General features: G+C 46.4%; 1 protein-coding gene across 1 annotated transcript; it reads right to left on the bottom strand.

Moving 5' to 3' along the window:
- Window positions 1–2,441: 2,441 nt before the first annotated feature.
- Window positions 2,442–6,704, bottom strand: SPATA19 (spermatogenesis associated 19). Its single transcript, XM_059929217.1, has 6 exons — window positions 6,627–6,704; window positions 6,402–6,458; window positions 5,817–5,909; window positions 5,545–5,636; window positions 2,804–2,881; window positions 2,442–2,516 (listed from the first exon to the last, which is right to left on the bottom strand). Exons 1-6 carry the CDS (start codon window positions 6,702–6,704, stop codon window positions 2,450–2,452), a joined length of 465 nt encoding a protein of 154 aa, XP_059785200.1. The 3' UTR covers window positions 2,442–2,449.
- Between the last annotated feature and the right edge of the window lie 5,668 nt (window positions 6,705–12,372).

Raw genomic sequence — 12,372 nt, 5'->3', positions numbered from 1 at the left:
AAATAGGCTAAGGGCTCTAGTGGAAAAGGTGGACACCATGCAAGAACACATGGGTAACATAAGTAGAGAGATGGGAACCCCAAGAAAGAATCAGAAGGAAATGCCAGAAATAAGAAACACTGAAATAGAAATGAAGAATGCCTTTGATGGGCTCATCTGCAGACTAGACATGGACAAGGAAAGAGTCAGTGAGGTTTAAGAAATGTCAATAGGAATTTTCCAAATGGAAAAGCAAAGAGAAAAAAAAAAGAATGAAAAGAAGTGGAAGAGAATATGCAAGAACTGGGGGACAATTACAAAAGGTGTAACATTTGAGTAATGGGAACACCAGGAAAGAAACAAAAAGAACAGAAAAAATATTTGAGGTAATAATAGTTGAGAATTTTCCAAAATTAATGACAGACCCCAAACAACAAATCCAGGAAGCTCAAAACACCAAGCAGGATAAACACCAAAACATCTACACCTGAACATATATTCAAACTGCAGAAAATCAAACACACACAAAAAAACCTTGAAAGCTGGGGTGGGGGGACCTTACCCAGAGAGGAGCAGGATAAAAACACATCCAACTTCCCTTCAGAAACCATGCCAGCAAGAAGAGAGTGGAGCAAAATATTCAAAGTGTTGGGGGGAAAAAAAAGACAAAAAACCCTAGACTTCTGTACTCTTCAAAGCTGTCCTTCAGAATGAAATGGAAATACTTTCTCAGACAAAGGAAACTGTTGCCAGCAGACCTGCCTTGCAAGAAATATTAACAGTTCTTCAGGAGGGAAAAGGATGTAGGTCAGAAACATGGGTCTACATAAGGAAAGGAAGTGCTCTAGAGGAGGAGTAAATGAACATAAAATAATTGAGTGAAACAGACACGCCACACCTCCCCCAGGAAGTCCTCCTGCCCCAGCACAGCCCTGCCCCTAACACCCCAGGAGCCCCAGCACAGCCTGCTTCACACAATGGTAGGGGCCTGTCAGCTGTCTCCCCGCAAGGCTGAGAGCCTGCGTCCCCAGAGGCAAGCCCGTGAGGTGCTCAGGGTCCAATGAATGAACGATGGCAAAGCACTCACACCAGAGGCCGGGATGGTGGTTAAACAGTGCATCTCTTTATCAGCAGTTCAGCAAGAAGACTCCAGTGCTGCCACTGTCACAAGGAAGGGCTCACCCACTGGATTCTCTCTGCCCAGGTGTGGTAACTCCTCAGGTCAAGGTCGGGTGGACATCCTTCCGACACAGGCTGCTCCTCGACCCTGAAGGGCATCAACCTGGGAGGCAGGGAAATGCCCAGGGGCGCATCACGGAAATGTGCGAAGGCTGACAGGCAGGGCTGGCGATGCCTCCTTAAGCCCGCTGCTCTCGACATTCACAGAGCAGGATGCAGGAGCGGGAAGACCCACGAGGAGGAGAGGTGGTGTGTCAGGCAGAGCTGGTACGGGAGCCTGGCTCTGCACCTTCAAACACAGAGGTGCCAGCAGGCACCCCCGACTCCTCGTCCCTGCTGACGTTAGCAAACCACTGACACAGCGCTTGCCACGTGCTGGACCCCACGGTCCACAAAGCAACGTCCTAAAGTCAGGAAACAGGCACCAGGGCATGAAGCAATCGCCCACGCTGGAGCTGGAAGAAAGCCAGCATCTGCTCCCCAGGGTGGCTTCATCTCTACTGTGAGTACAGCTGCACCACCACACCCTCCTCTTACAGTCATCTGGGTCAGATGAGAAACCTAGGCAAAGCGCCTTGTGCAGAACTGGCATACAGCAAGTGCTCAATAAATGCCAGCATACACCTCCACGGCCCTCCTCTAAGTGTGCTGCTGGCCCCCCCGCCAGCCGCCACAACGATCAGCATGGTCTCTCCTGCGTGGCAGGGGTGCAGCAACCTTTCCCGGACAGAGGCCTCCTGGAGAGGCATCTCCTGGCCTCGGCACGCCACCTTCCACAACAGCACGGACAGCCACTGCCGTGACCACTGGTATTGCGTGCAGGCCGAGAGGCCACACGACCCAAGGTCACGGCTCTGATCGGGGGGCTGGGCCAAAACCTGTGCGCCCTCGCTCCCACCCCAGTGCCGTGTGACCCTGTGACTCAGAGAGGGGCCAGCAGACCAGCAGCGGCTACGCCCAACAGCTCTAGCAACTCAGAGCTCCAGGTGCCATCGCAGCCTCGACCGCACAGCCCCTGAGACCCCTGGGCCCGTGGACAACTAAGAAGCACCGGTCTGAGACCCCACAGTGAAGAGTCAGAGACGCAAATCTGACCTTGACTCCAAGTCCTTCTGGAAATCTGAGAGGCGTGGCAGGAGCCTCAGGCAGCTGCCTGCTCCCCGACCCCCAGTGGCCCAGGTGCAGGCCCTCGCTGGTATTCTCAAGCCCCACCCAGTGTGCCGGCTCCCTGCCCAGGGAGGCCGCCCTCTCGGCCCGGCCCCTCACCTGTCAGCCCTCTCACCTGCTGCTCTCAGCAGTCTGAGTAGGAATTTCTCCTGTGAAGCTCCTGAGATGCTTCATCCATAAGATGGCATATGCTGCAGGGGACAGAGGAGAGGAGAGGAGAGGCAGGGGGGAGACCACAGGGTGGCAGAGCCGCCCCCCCCCCAGAGGACAGACCCAGACCGCCGCACAGGGCCGGGTGGGGCAGCAGCCCGAGCCTGGGTCCAGGAACTGAGTCCTGGGAAGAGGCGCTCAGCCCAGAAGGGCCCCTGGCTTGGCCGGGCCCAGGGCTGGAGCTAAGGGAGACCCACGGAGAGGCCAGCAGCGCTCCACCCACCTGCCCCCAGTTAGGAACCGAAATCAACTCGTCTCGAACGCTTACCTTCGTCTCACCTGCTCTATCCGTTCTCGCATGGCATCATTTCTCACCTCGCTTGGCACTTGGAAGATACGGGTATGGCTGCAAAACACCATCAGACGTTGGGGTTCCCGGGTTCCTTCTCTACTAACCAGTCACCGTGGAACCTCCAGGGTTGGAATCATGGGGGACCATAGCTCTGACCCTGTCGCCATGAGCTTTTGAGCTGCACCTTCACCCTCCTTGTACCAGTAACACAAAGCGTTCTTTTTACTAACCAAGTACCCCTGAGCCCCCCAACGATCCTGGGCAGGTAGCAAATGGTCCTAAGGAGAGTCAAGGAGACGGAGAAGTTACGCGCCTTTGCTAGAGTTACAGAGCGGGTCTGAATTCCTCTCCAGCTTTGTCACCAGCTCTCTCTCATCAGCATTGTGCCACAGTCACTATGGTTCAGAGATCCTTCTAGAACATTCTGTCACAAAGAAGCTGCAGGCTCCTCTTTGCTGCTGTTGTTTTTGTTTTATTTCACTGTTCTGGACTTGCCTTCCTCACCACGGTCCACTTCATGCCCTTCTCAACTCCACACCCCAACAAACCCTCACAAACCCTCCACTCCAGGAAAAGCAGCCTGCCCACTGGACCCCCCCCATTCCTGACAGTGCCTTCTGGGTAATGCCTTGCTCTAGGTGCTCTGGGGTTTTCCCTGTGAATTTAGCTTTGATACCGCCTGTGAGGACCCGCAGCCCAAACGTGCTCCAGAACGTGGCTCGTAGAAGATGGAGCTGGTCAGTGCCCAGAGAGAGAGAGAAGCAAGGACAGAGGGCCTGAGGGGACAGGGGGACGCCTCCGAGAAGAAGGGGACACAGAGGACTGGACGGGGTTGGCCGAGGTGCCAGGCTCCTGCCCGTGTGGAAGGCCCCACCTGGCTCGGGCTCCTGTGTGTCCAGTCCCTGCCCAGACACAGGTCAGCCCAGGTGAACGTCCTGCTAGGAACCCTTCTGAAGCCTAGGCAGCAAAGCCGAGAACCTGTGCAGCCCGGGCCCCTACTGTGCCCTCCTAGTGGTGTCCCCAACATGTCCTTCAGGGCTCACATGCTTCTCCACCCAGGTCACTTGTATCCTTTCAAATGGGGAACTTGGTTTATGTTGTTCTCTCTTCCAGAGGCCCTAGCAAACATCAGGTGGCCAGTACACATCTACCATATAAATGAGCATTCAGTGGTGCTTAATAAAGGGATATGCAACCCTGACTACGTACTTCATGAAACTAATAGGAGGATACCAAAATCAGCGGATCGGAGGGAGAACCAGGCTGAGTTTATTGGTTTAAAATCTCCACAGAATATCCAGAGTGGAAAACTTGTATGTAGATAATTGACTGATTTCTGTCCCATGTCTCCAAAGCTTTAACCTACTTACGCTACACAGCCAAGCTCTAAAAAATACCAGAGGGTGATGTTCGTATTATCCAAACCCCTTAAGAAACTGCAACAGCTGGAGCTGGTGGCGTGGCCAGGCTGGGGGAGGACAAGCCTCCCACAGGCAGGGCGGTGGACGGGGGACAGTCACCAACGTTCATGATTTGGGCGACCTTGGCCGGCTTCCCGTCCAAAAAAAACCTTTCCCAGGGAGGCTTCAAATTAGACCATTCCTCTTATGCAATTCTTGAGCATTTGAATCCTCTTTTAAAATGCTAATGCCACTGGAAGGGGTAAACACAGGAAAACTGTACATCCTGAAGCAAAAACACATTTCTTGAGAAACATATCTTCCTTGATAGGAGAGAGTAAAGCTGGCGATGGGGACACAGGAAGGAAGCCAAGTCCAGAGATGAGAGAGGGCTCCTTCACAGCGGGGGGAAGCCCAGCGGAATCCCACAATGACTCTACTGGGAAAAGAGACCCAAGTGAACATGCATCCCAGAAGGAGGCAGGGAAGCGTGTGCCGAGGCAGTGAGCCAGGTTCCAGGCCCAGCTCCCCTGCCTGGAGCCTTGCCCTTCAGAGCCAGGAGAGGCGGTGTAGATGGTCTGTGCAGGCTGGGGCTGACAAAGCAGCTACTGTGGAGCACAGAATTCTAGGCTCGGGGCCGAGAAACCTCCTCTCACCTCTGCCCAAGACGAGGGCTTTGGCTTTTGCACTTTACGAGCTTATTTTCTTTTATCTCTTTAAAGTGCAGCCACTTCTGAACAAATCAAGTGCAAAAACAACAGAAATCTGAAATTTATTCAGAAGCGCTTAAGAAATGGTAAGCAAGCCCAGTTTTCCAACCCCTCTAGTCATTTTAAAATTTAGCAATGAGCTGGGATTTCAAGATAGCAAAAATATTCCCTTAAGACCCCAAAGTAAGGGCTTCCCTGGCGGCGCAGGTTCGAGCCCTGGTCTGGGAAGATCCCACATGCCGCGGAGCAACTGAACCCATGTGCCACAACTACTGAGCCTGCGCTCTAGAGCCTGCGAGCCACAACTACTGAGCCTGGGCGCCACAACTACTGAAGCCTCCACGCCTAGAGCCCGTGCTCCGCAACAAGAGAAGCCACCGCAATGAGCAATGAGAAGCCCGCACACTGCAACGAAGACTTAACGCAGACAAAAAAAAAAAAAAGACCCCAAAGTCAGGCTGAAAAACTCAGTCAAAGGAGTCGACGTCTCTAGAGAAAGAGAGCCGTGGGTTTGGGTTGGCCAGTAATCCCGAAGAGGGGGGCTTGTGCCTTCTCTGCTTCCCCCTCCCCACAGCGTGCCTAGCTCGGGGCAGATGAGATGCTTTACCTCCATCTTATGAACTGGATTCTTGTTCTTTCCTCCAGGACCTCCTGACTCTGGTTTGTTAACAAATCAGACTTTGAGAGGTGGTGCTTCACCTAGGAAATCCGGGTGGAGTCCAGTGGTTACTGCCCAGCAAGGACTCCACGGCCAGGGTGGAGCCCAGCCTGGACAAGCTCTGCCCACTTGCCCAGGACCCTTTGCGGTAGGACCCGCCTCCCCCTTCCCCTCCCCTCGCTCCCCCCCCCCCAGGATGGGCAGCTCAAAGGTTCCATTACCACGTCTCTGGTCACATGTACATCTTGGCCATGCGTGGGAGGGCAGTTGGTGGACATCTTCTCCTTTATGTCCTGGGAAGCCTCTTCTTCAGTCTGAAAGGCAAGCAATTTCCCTCAGAAAGTGTCACTCTATCTGGCCCCAATTCTCCCTCCTCTTCCTTTTCCCTTTTCTTCTTCCCCATCACAACACACACATGCGTGCCCACACAAACACGCTATATCGCACAGTTCCTGCAATTAGCTTGTCTACTGCTACCTTCCTGTGGAATTCCAGGGACTCAGTAAGTCATGGGCCCAAGGTCCTCCTGAGACACCCTGCAGCGGGGCCACGCATCTGAAACCCCCTCCCCTCCCGTGTGCCTGAGAAGCAGGGTGGGGCTGGTGGTGACGCCAGCCCGTCTCTGGCGAGGGGACAGCCCGGGTCCTTCCGGACATGTGGTGGATCAGACACGGCTCTAGGCAGGCTGGTGGGCAATGAGCTTGGGTTTCCTGGGTGCAGGGGGAGGGACGTCCAGCTCCCTGCACCCACTGAGGCCAGCTCTCTACAATCTGTGGTACCCCGAGTCCCAGAGGAATCTCACTCACCTTTTTCAACCAGTGCTGTACTACAGACACAGCCTCGCTCTCCACAACTTCCACGTCCTGCAACAAAGTGGTAAGTCGATGCCCTCAGAATACAGAGAGACCCAGCCCCTCCTCCATTATCCACAGTTAGCAGTGTGAGAGCTTCTCTCCAGAAGTGCAGCAGGGGCTCAGAGGGGAAACGACACCTGACACACTTTCCACCTGGCTACCTCCAGCCCCACTTACCGAACTGACTTTTGGTGGGAAGGGGAACCCGGCACCTTTCCGGGCGAGAATGTACACAATCCATGTTGTAATTATCATCTTTGGACTTATGCCAGGCCTCCTTGGTGGCTCCCTCCTTCCATTGAAGCAGGCTGAGAACTCCTCTGGCACAAGGACGTCCTCGGAGGGAGGTGCCCACCTGATTGGCTGGCCAATGATGATGTGACAATGACCTCCTTTAATCCCCAGGGTCAGAGTGGAGGTAGAAAAGAAAGGTGAGGAAGTGTCCACATTAGTGATGGCCACAGCTCAGAAATGGAGGTGGGAGGTGGGCAGTCAGGATATGAGCCTGAGGAAGATACAAGGGGTAAGTTACTGAATCAAAGACAGAAATTTTGGAGGGCAGGGGAGGCTTATGGCTGGTCACCCACTCTTGAGCACTGCTAAGCAGGAAGAGATTTTATAGTCAAAAGAATAAATTTGTAACAAAATAACCTGGGCCCTCTAGACATTCGTTCAAACCATGCCACAGCTTTTCTTATTCTTCCTCTTACAAATGGGGAGAAAGGGCCTGTCCACCCAGAAAACATCAAAGATGGAGGAACAAAACTCTCAACAAGGACATTTTACTTTTGTGTCTACTTTGTTTACACAAGTAATTCAAATCACAAAAAATAATCCAAACAATAAGAGGTAAAGGGTAAAAAGTGCAAGTGCCATTTCTTGTGAAGCATATTTCCTGATTTTCCCAAGTCACCCATGGTGGACTGCCTAGGTGGAAGGACAGTTAAGTGGAAATGAAAGGGGGATTCTGTTGTGACTTCACAGTTGGGGGCAAACAATTGACAGGGGCTCAGCTGCTATTCCCATCCAGAACCTTCACCAGGGAAGTGAAGTTCACAATATCCTAAAGCAAATGTTTAGCTGCTCTCAAAAGTAGTTGTAGCCTAACCCTGAGACTGTTCTCAAGGTCTCAGAAATGAGGGTTGTAATCCTGTCTCCACCACTAACTTGTTATGTGATGTTGACCAAATCATTAGTCCCTCTGGTCCTAGTTTCTTTGTCTTCAAAATGAAAAGAAAAGAATAATGTCTCCAGTTTTCTTCCAGCTCTAATAGTCTATAAATGTTCTATTCTGATTCTTCTGAAGAGTATAGAAAACCTTTATCTCACTCTCCCCAACTTTCCTAAAATAGCCACTATATCTCCTCACTCTCAACAAATCATCTCAACTTTACATCTTCTCTAGGCTATGCCAAGGCAACAAACAAGTCCCCAAATGAAAGCTGAGACTCACTCTCACTCTCAAAACACAAGTTCAGGGTAGCTGTGCTCCATGTGGTGACTTAGAGATACAGGGATGAATCCGTCCTCTGGCTCCATGCTGTCAGGATGTGACCTCTGTGACTACCAAGCAAAGGAAGGGAACACATGGAGGAATAAAATCACCTCTTCTGTTCCAGCCCAAAGGCTTCTTCTTAAAGCTTTTTGGCCAGTATTAGTCATATGACCCCAAACCAATGCCAAGGGAGACTGGAAGCTGTAAACCAGCAGATGAAATTACTCATCAACACCTCTGTTTCTGCTACTATCTCCTAAAAACTGTTTCCATCCTTACTGATGTAATTTTATTGTTTGAATACTTAAAACATCAATGTTATTCAAAATTTAAAACTACATGAAAAGACAAACTCAGGGAAGTTCCATCTCCTTCCGTCTCTTCAACTTTGTTCTTCAGAAGGATTTTCATAAGTTTCTAGGCTGTGCATCTGTGTTTATGTTTCCAAAATGAAACACATACATAAATCTATTCTCACATTTTATTACTATGTTATGAAATGCATACAGTAAAATATATAAATACATTCACAGCTCAGAAAAAAATTTTAAGCATGTGTGCACACATGCGCACACACACATATGTGTGTTTATATACACACACGCACACACATACACATGTTTAACCACCACCCAGATCAAAATATAGAACATTTCCAGCACCCCAACAGGCCCCCAGACCCACAAGGGGACCGACATTTTGACATCTATCACCATAACTGTTTTGCCTAGTATCCCACTGTATTACCATAACACAAATTATCTATCAAATTTACAACTGATGGACATTTGTGTTATATCTAGTTTGACGCTTTTTAAAGTAATGCTGCTACGAACATTCTTTTACCTATCTTTTCCTTGACATAAGCACTAAATCTTCTGTACATATACATAACAAAGAGCAGAGTTGCTAGGTCATAGGCTTTACATATATTTGGTACTAGTATATAACAAAGAGCACTGGGGACTTCCCTGGTGGTGCAATGGATAAGACTCTGCACTCCCAATACAGAGGGTCCAGGTTCGATCCCTCATCAGGGAACTAGATCCCACATGCATGCCGCAACTAAGAGTTCACATGCCACAACTAAGGAGCCCGCCTGCCGCAACTAAGGAGCCAGCGAGCCGCAACTAAGGAGCCCACCTGCTGCAACTAAGACCCGGTGCAACCAAATAAATAAACAAAATATTTAAAGAATAAAAATAAAAACAAATTCTCACAAAATGTTAAAAAAAAAAAGAGTACTGCAAGGCGGTTGTACCAACTACTGCCTGTAATAGTTACTTAACGTTTCTGCCAACACTTGTTACTGTCACTCTTTTAAAGTTTAGACAAATGATTGGAGTTATAATGCTAATCAGGAATAGTTTACTTTTCACTTAATTAAGTGATTAATGGCATTATGCATTGGAGCTATATGGTAACTCTATTTTTGAGGAACTGTCAAAATCTTTCCTAAATGGCAGCATCATTTCACATTCCCTCCATAAATACATGAGAGTTCCAATTTCTCCACATCTTTGCCAACATTGTTAGCATCTGTCACTCTGATATGAGAGATTCTAGTGACTATGAAGTAGTATCCCATTGTGGTTTTGATTTGTATTTCTCTAATGATTAATGATGCCATGCATCTTTTCATGGGCTTATCGGCCATTTGTGTATCTTCTTTGGAGAAATGTATATTCAAATCCTTTGCCATTTTACAATTGACTTAATTGTCTTTTATTGTTGAGTTGTAAGAGTTCCTTATATATTCTGTGTACAAGTGTCTTACCAGATACATGCTTAGCAAATATTTTCTCCTATTCTATGGGCTGTCTTTTCACTTTCTTGATATCATTTGAAGAACAAAGTGATCAATAAAGTCATCATGTATCACACAAAATGATGAAGTCCAATTTATCTATTTTTACTTTTGTTGCTTGTGCTTTTGGTGCCATAACTAAGGAACTGTTGCCTAGCCCATGGTCATGAAGATTTATTCCTTTGTTTCTTCTAATAGTTTAATAGCTGTAGCTTTTACATTTACGTCTTTGGTCTATTTTCAGTTATATACAGTGTGAGGTGGGGGTCCAATCTCATTCTTTTGCATGTGGAATCCAGTTGTCCTAGCACCATTCGTTGAAAAGAAGTACTTTCTCCATTGAACTGTGTTGGTACCCTTGTCAAAAATTAATTAACTATAAATGTAAGGGTTTGTTTCTGGACGGTCAATTCCTTTTCATTGATATATGTATCTATCCTTATGTCAATGCCACACTGTCTTGATTACTATAGCTTTCTAGTATGTTATGACATTGAGAAGTGTGAGTCTCCAACTTTGTTCTCTTTTTTAAGATTATTTTGGCTATTGTGAGTTCCTTGCATTTCCACCTGAATTTTAGGATCAGAATTGTCAAGTTTTGCAAAAAGAAAAAAAAAGCCTGTGGCATCTTCATAGGGATTGCATTGAATCTGTGGATCAATTGGAGAGTACTGTCATCTTCACAACAATCTTCCATTCCAAGAACATGGAGTGTTTTTCTATTTATTTATATATTCTTTAATTACTTTCATTGAAGTTTTGTAGTTTTCAACGTACAAGTCTTGTACTTCATTTGTTAGGTTTATCCCTAAGCATTTTATTCTTTTTGATGCTATTGTAAATGGAATTTTCTTAATTTCATTTTTGAATTTGGCATTTCTTCTATATAGAAATATAGTGGATTTTTAAGTATTAACCTTGTACATTATAACTTTGCTTAAATCATTGTTTGTAACAGTTTTTAGTGGTTTTCTTAGAATTTTCTACATACAAGATCATGTCTTCTGTGAATAGAAATAATTTTCCTTCCTTTCCAATCTGGATGCCTTTTCTTTTTCTTGCACAACTGCCCCAGCTATGCATTGTTAAATAAATGTGGAGAGAGTAGATATTCTTTTCTTGCTCCTGATTTTAAGAGAAAAGCATTGTCTTTTATCATTAAGTATGGCATTAAATGAGGGGTCTTTGTAGATGCCTTTTATCAGGTTGAAGACTTTTCCTTCCTATTCCTAGATTTTGAGTGTTTTTCTCACCAAAAAGCATTGGATCTTGCCAAATGCTTTTTCTGCATTTGAGATGATCATGTGGTTTTTGTCTTTCACTCTATTAATATCGTGTATTTTATTAATTTTTGATTTTCCGATGTTAAATGAATCTTGTACTCTTGGGATAATTCCACTTGTATATAATTCTTTTTATATGTTGCAGGATTCAGTTTGCTAGTATTTTGTTGAGGATTTTAGACCTAGATTTATAAGAGCTATTGGCCTATAGTTTTATTTTCTTGTAATGGTCTTGTGTAGTTTGGTATCAAGGTAATACTGGCCTCATAGAATGAGTTGGAATATGTTCCCTTCTCTTATATTTTTGGAAAGAGATTGCAAAAGATGGATAATATTAAACATCTAAATATTTGGTATATATTTAACTTTTTAAGAAACATCAAGCTTTCTTCAAAAGAGGCTGTGACATTTTACATTCCCACCAGCAATGTATGAAAGTTTGCATTTCTCTGTATCTTCATAACACTCATATTGTCTTTTTATTTTATAAATTTATTTTTTTATTTTTTTATTTTTTGGCTGCGTTGGGTCTTCGTTGCTGCATGCGGGCTTTCTCTAGTTGCAGCGAACGGGGGCTACTCTTCGTTGCAGTGTGTGGGCTTCTCATTGCAGTGGTTTCTCTTGTTGCGGAGCACGGGCTCTAGGCGTGCGGGCTTCAGTAGTTGTGGCACTTGGGCTCAGTAGTTGTAGTGCACAGGTTTCATTGCTCTGTGGCATGTGGGATCTTCCCAGACCAGGGCTCAAACCCGTGTCCCCTACGTTGGCAGGCAGATTCTTAACCCACTGCACCACCAGGGAAATCCCTGTCTGTCTTTTTAAATCATAGCCATTCTAGTTGGTGTGTAAAGAGGTATATCATTTGGTTTTAATTTGTATTTTCCTAATCATTTATAATGTCAATAATCTTTTCATGTGTTTATTATCTACATACTTTTTTTTTTTTTAATCTTTTGGCCGCACCACACGGCATGTGGGATCTTAGTTCCCTGATCAGGGATTGAACCTGCACCCCCTGCACTGGGGGTGCAGAGTCTTAACCACTGGACAATCAGGGAAGTCCCTACATATACTTTAGTTGGTGTAATATCTATTCAATTTTTTAAATTAGGTTTGTCTCTTTTTTGTTGAGTTTTAAGTTCTTTATATATTCTGAATGCAAGTCTTTTATCAAATATGATTTGCAAATGTTTTCTCCCAATCTGTAGCTAGTCTTTTCATTTTCTTAACAGTTTCTTTTTTTTTTTTTTTTTGAAAGGAAAAAGCTTTTACTTTTGATAAAATCAAATTCTACGTTTTTGATGGAGTATGCTTCTGGTGTCATATCTAAGAACTACAAGG

This window comes from Balaenoptera ricei, chromosome 8 (assembly GCF_028023285.1).
Source record: "Balaenoptera ricei isolate mBalRic1 chromosome 8, mBalRic1.hap2, whole genome shotgun sequence".
Classification (NCBI taxonomy): domain Eukaryota; kingdom Metazoa; phylum Chordata; class Mammalia; order Artiodactyla; family Balaenopteridae; genus Balaenoptera; species Balaenoptera ricei.
Note: the sequence above shows the minus strand (reverse complement) of the source record. Positions and strands in the feature narration are given on the sequence as shown.

Excerpts from the sequence above, each read along its gene's own strand:
- SPATA19 (XM_059929217.1), bottom strand. The coding sequence starts at position 6,704 with ATGATAATTACAACATGGATTGTGTACATTCTCGCCCGGAAAGGTGCC. Across the intron at positions 5,637-5,816 it reads TACATGTGACCAGAGACGTG|GTGAAGCACCACCTCTCAAA; the intron begins GTAATGGAACCT and ends CGGATTTCCTAG. Across the intron at positions 2,882-5,544 it reads ATCCAGTTCATAAGATGGAG|CCATACCCGTATCTTCCAAG; the intron begins GTAAAGCATCTC and ends GGTGTTTTGCAG.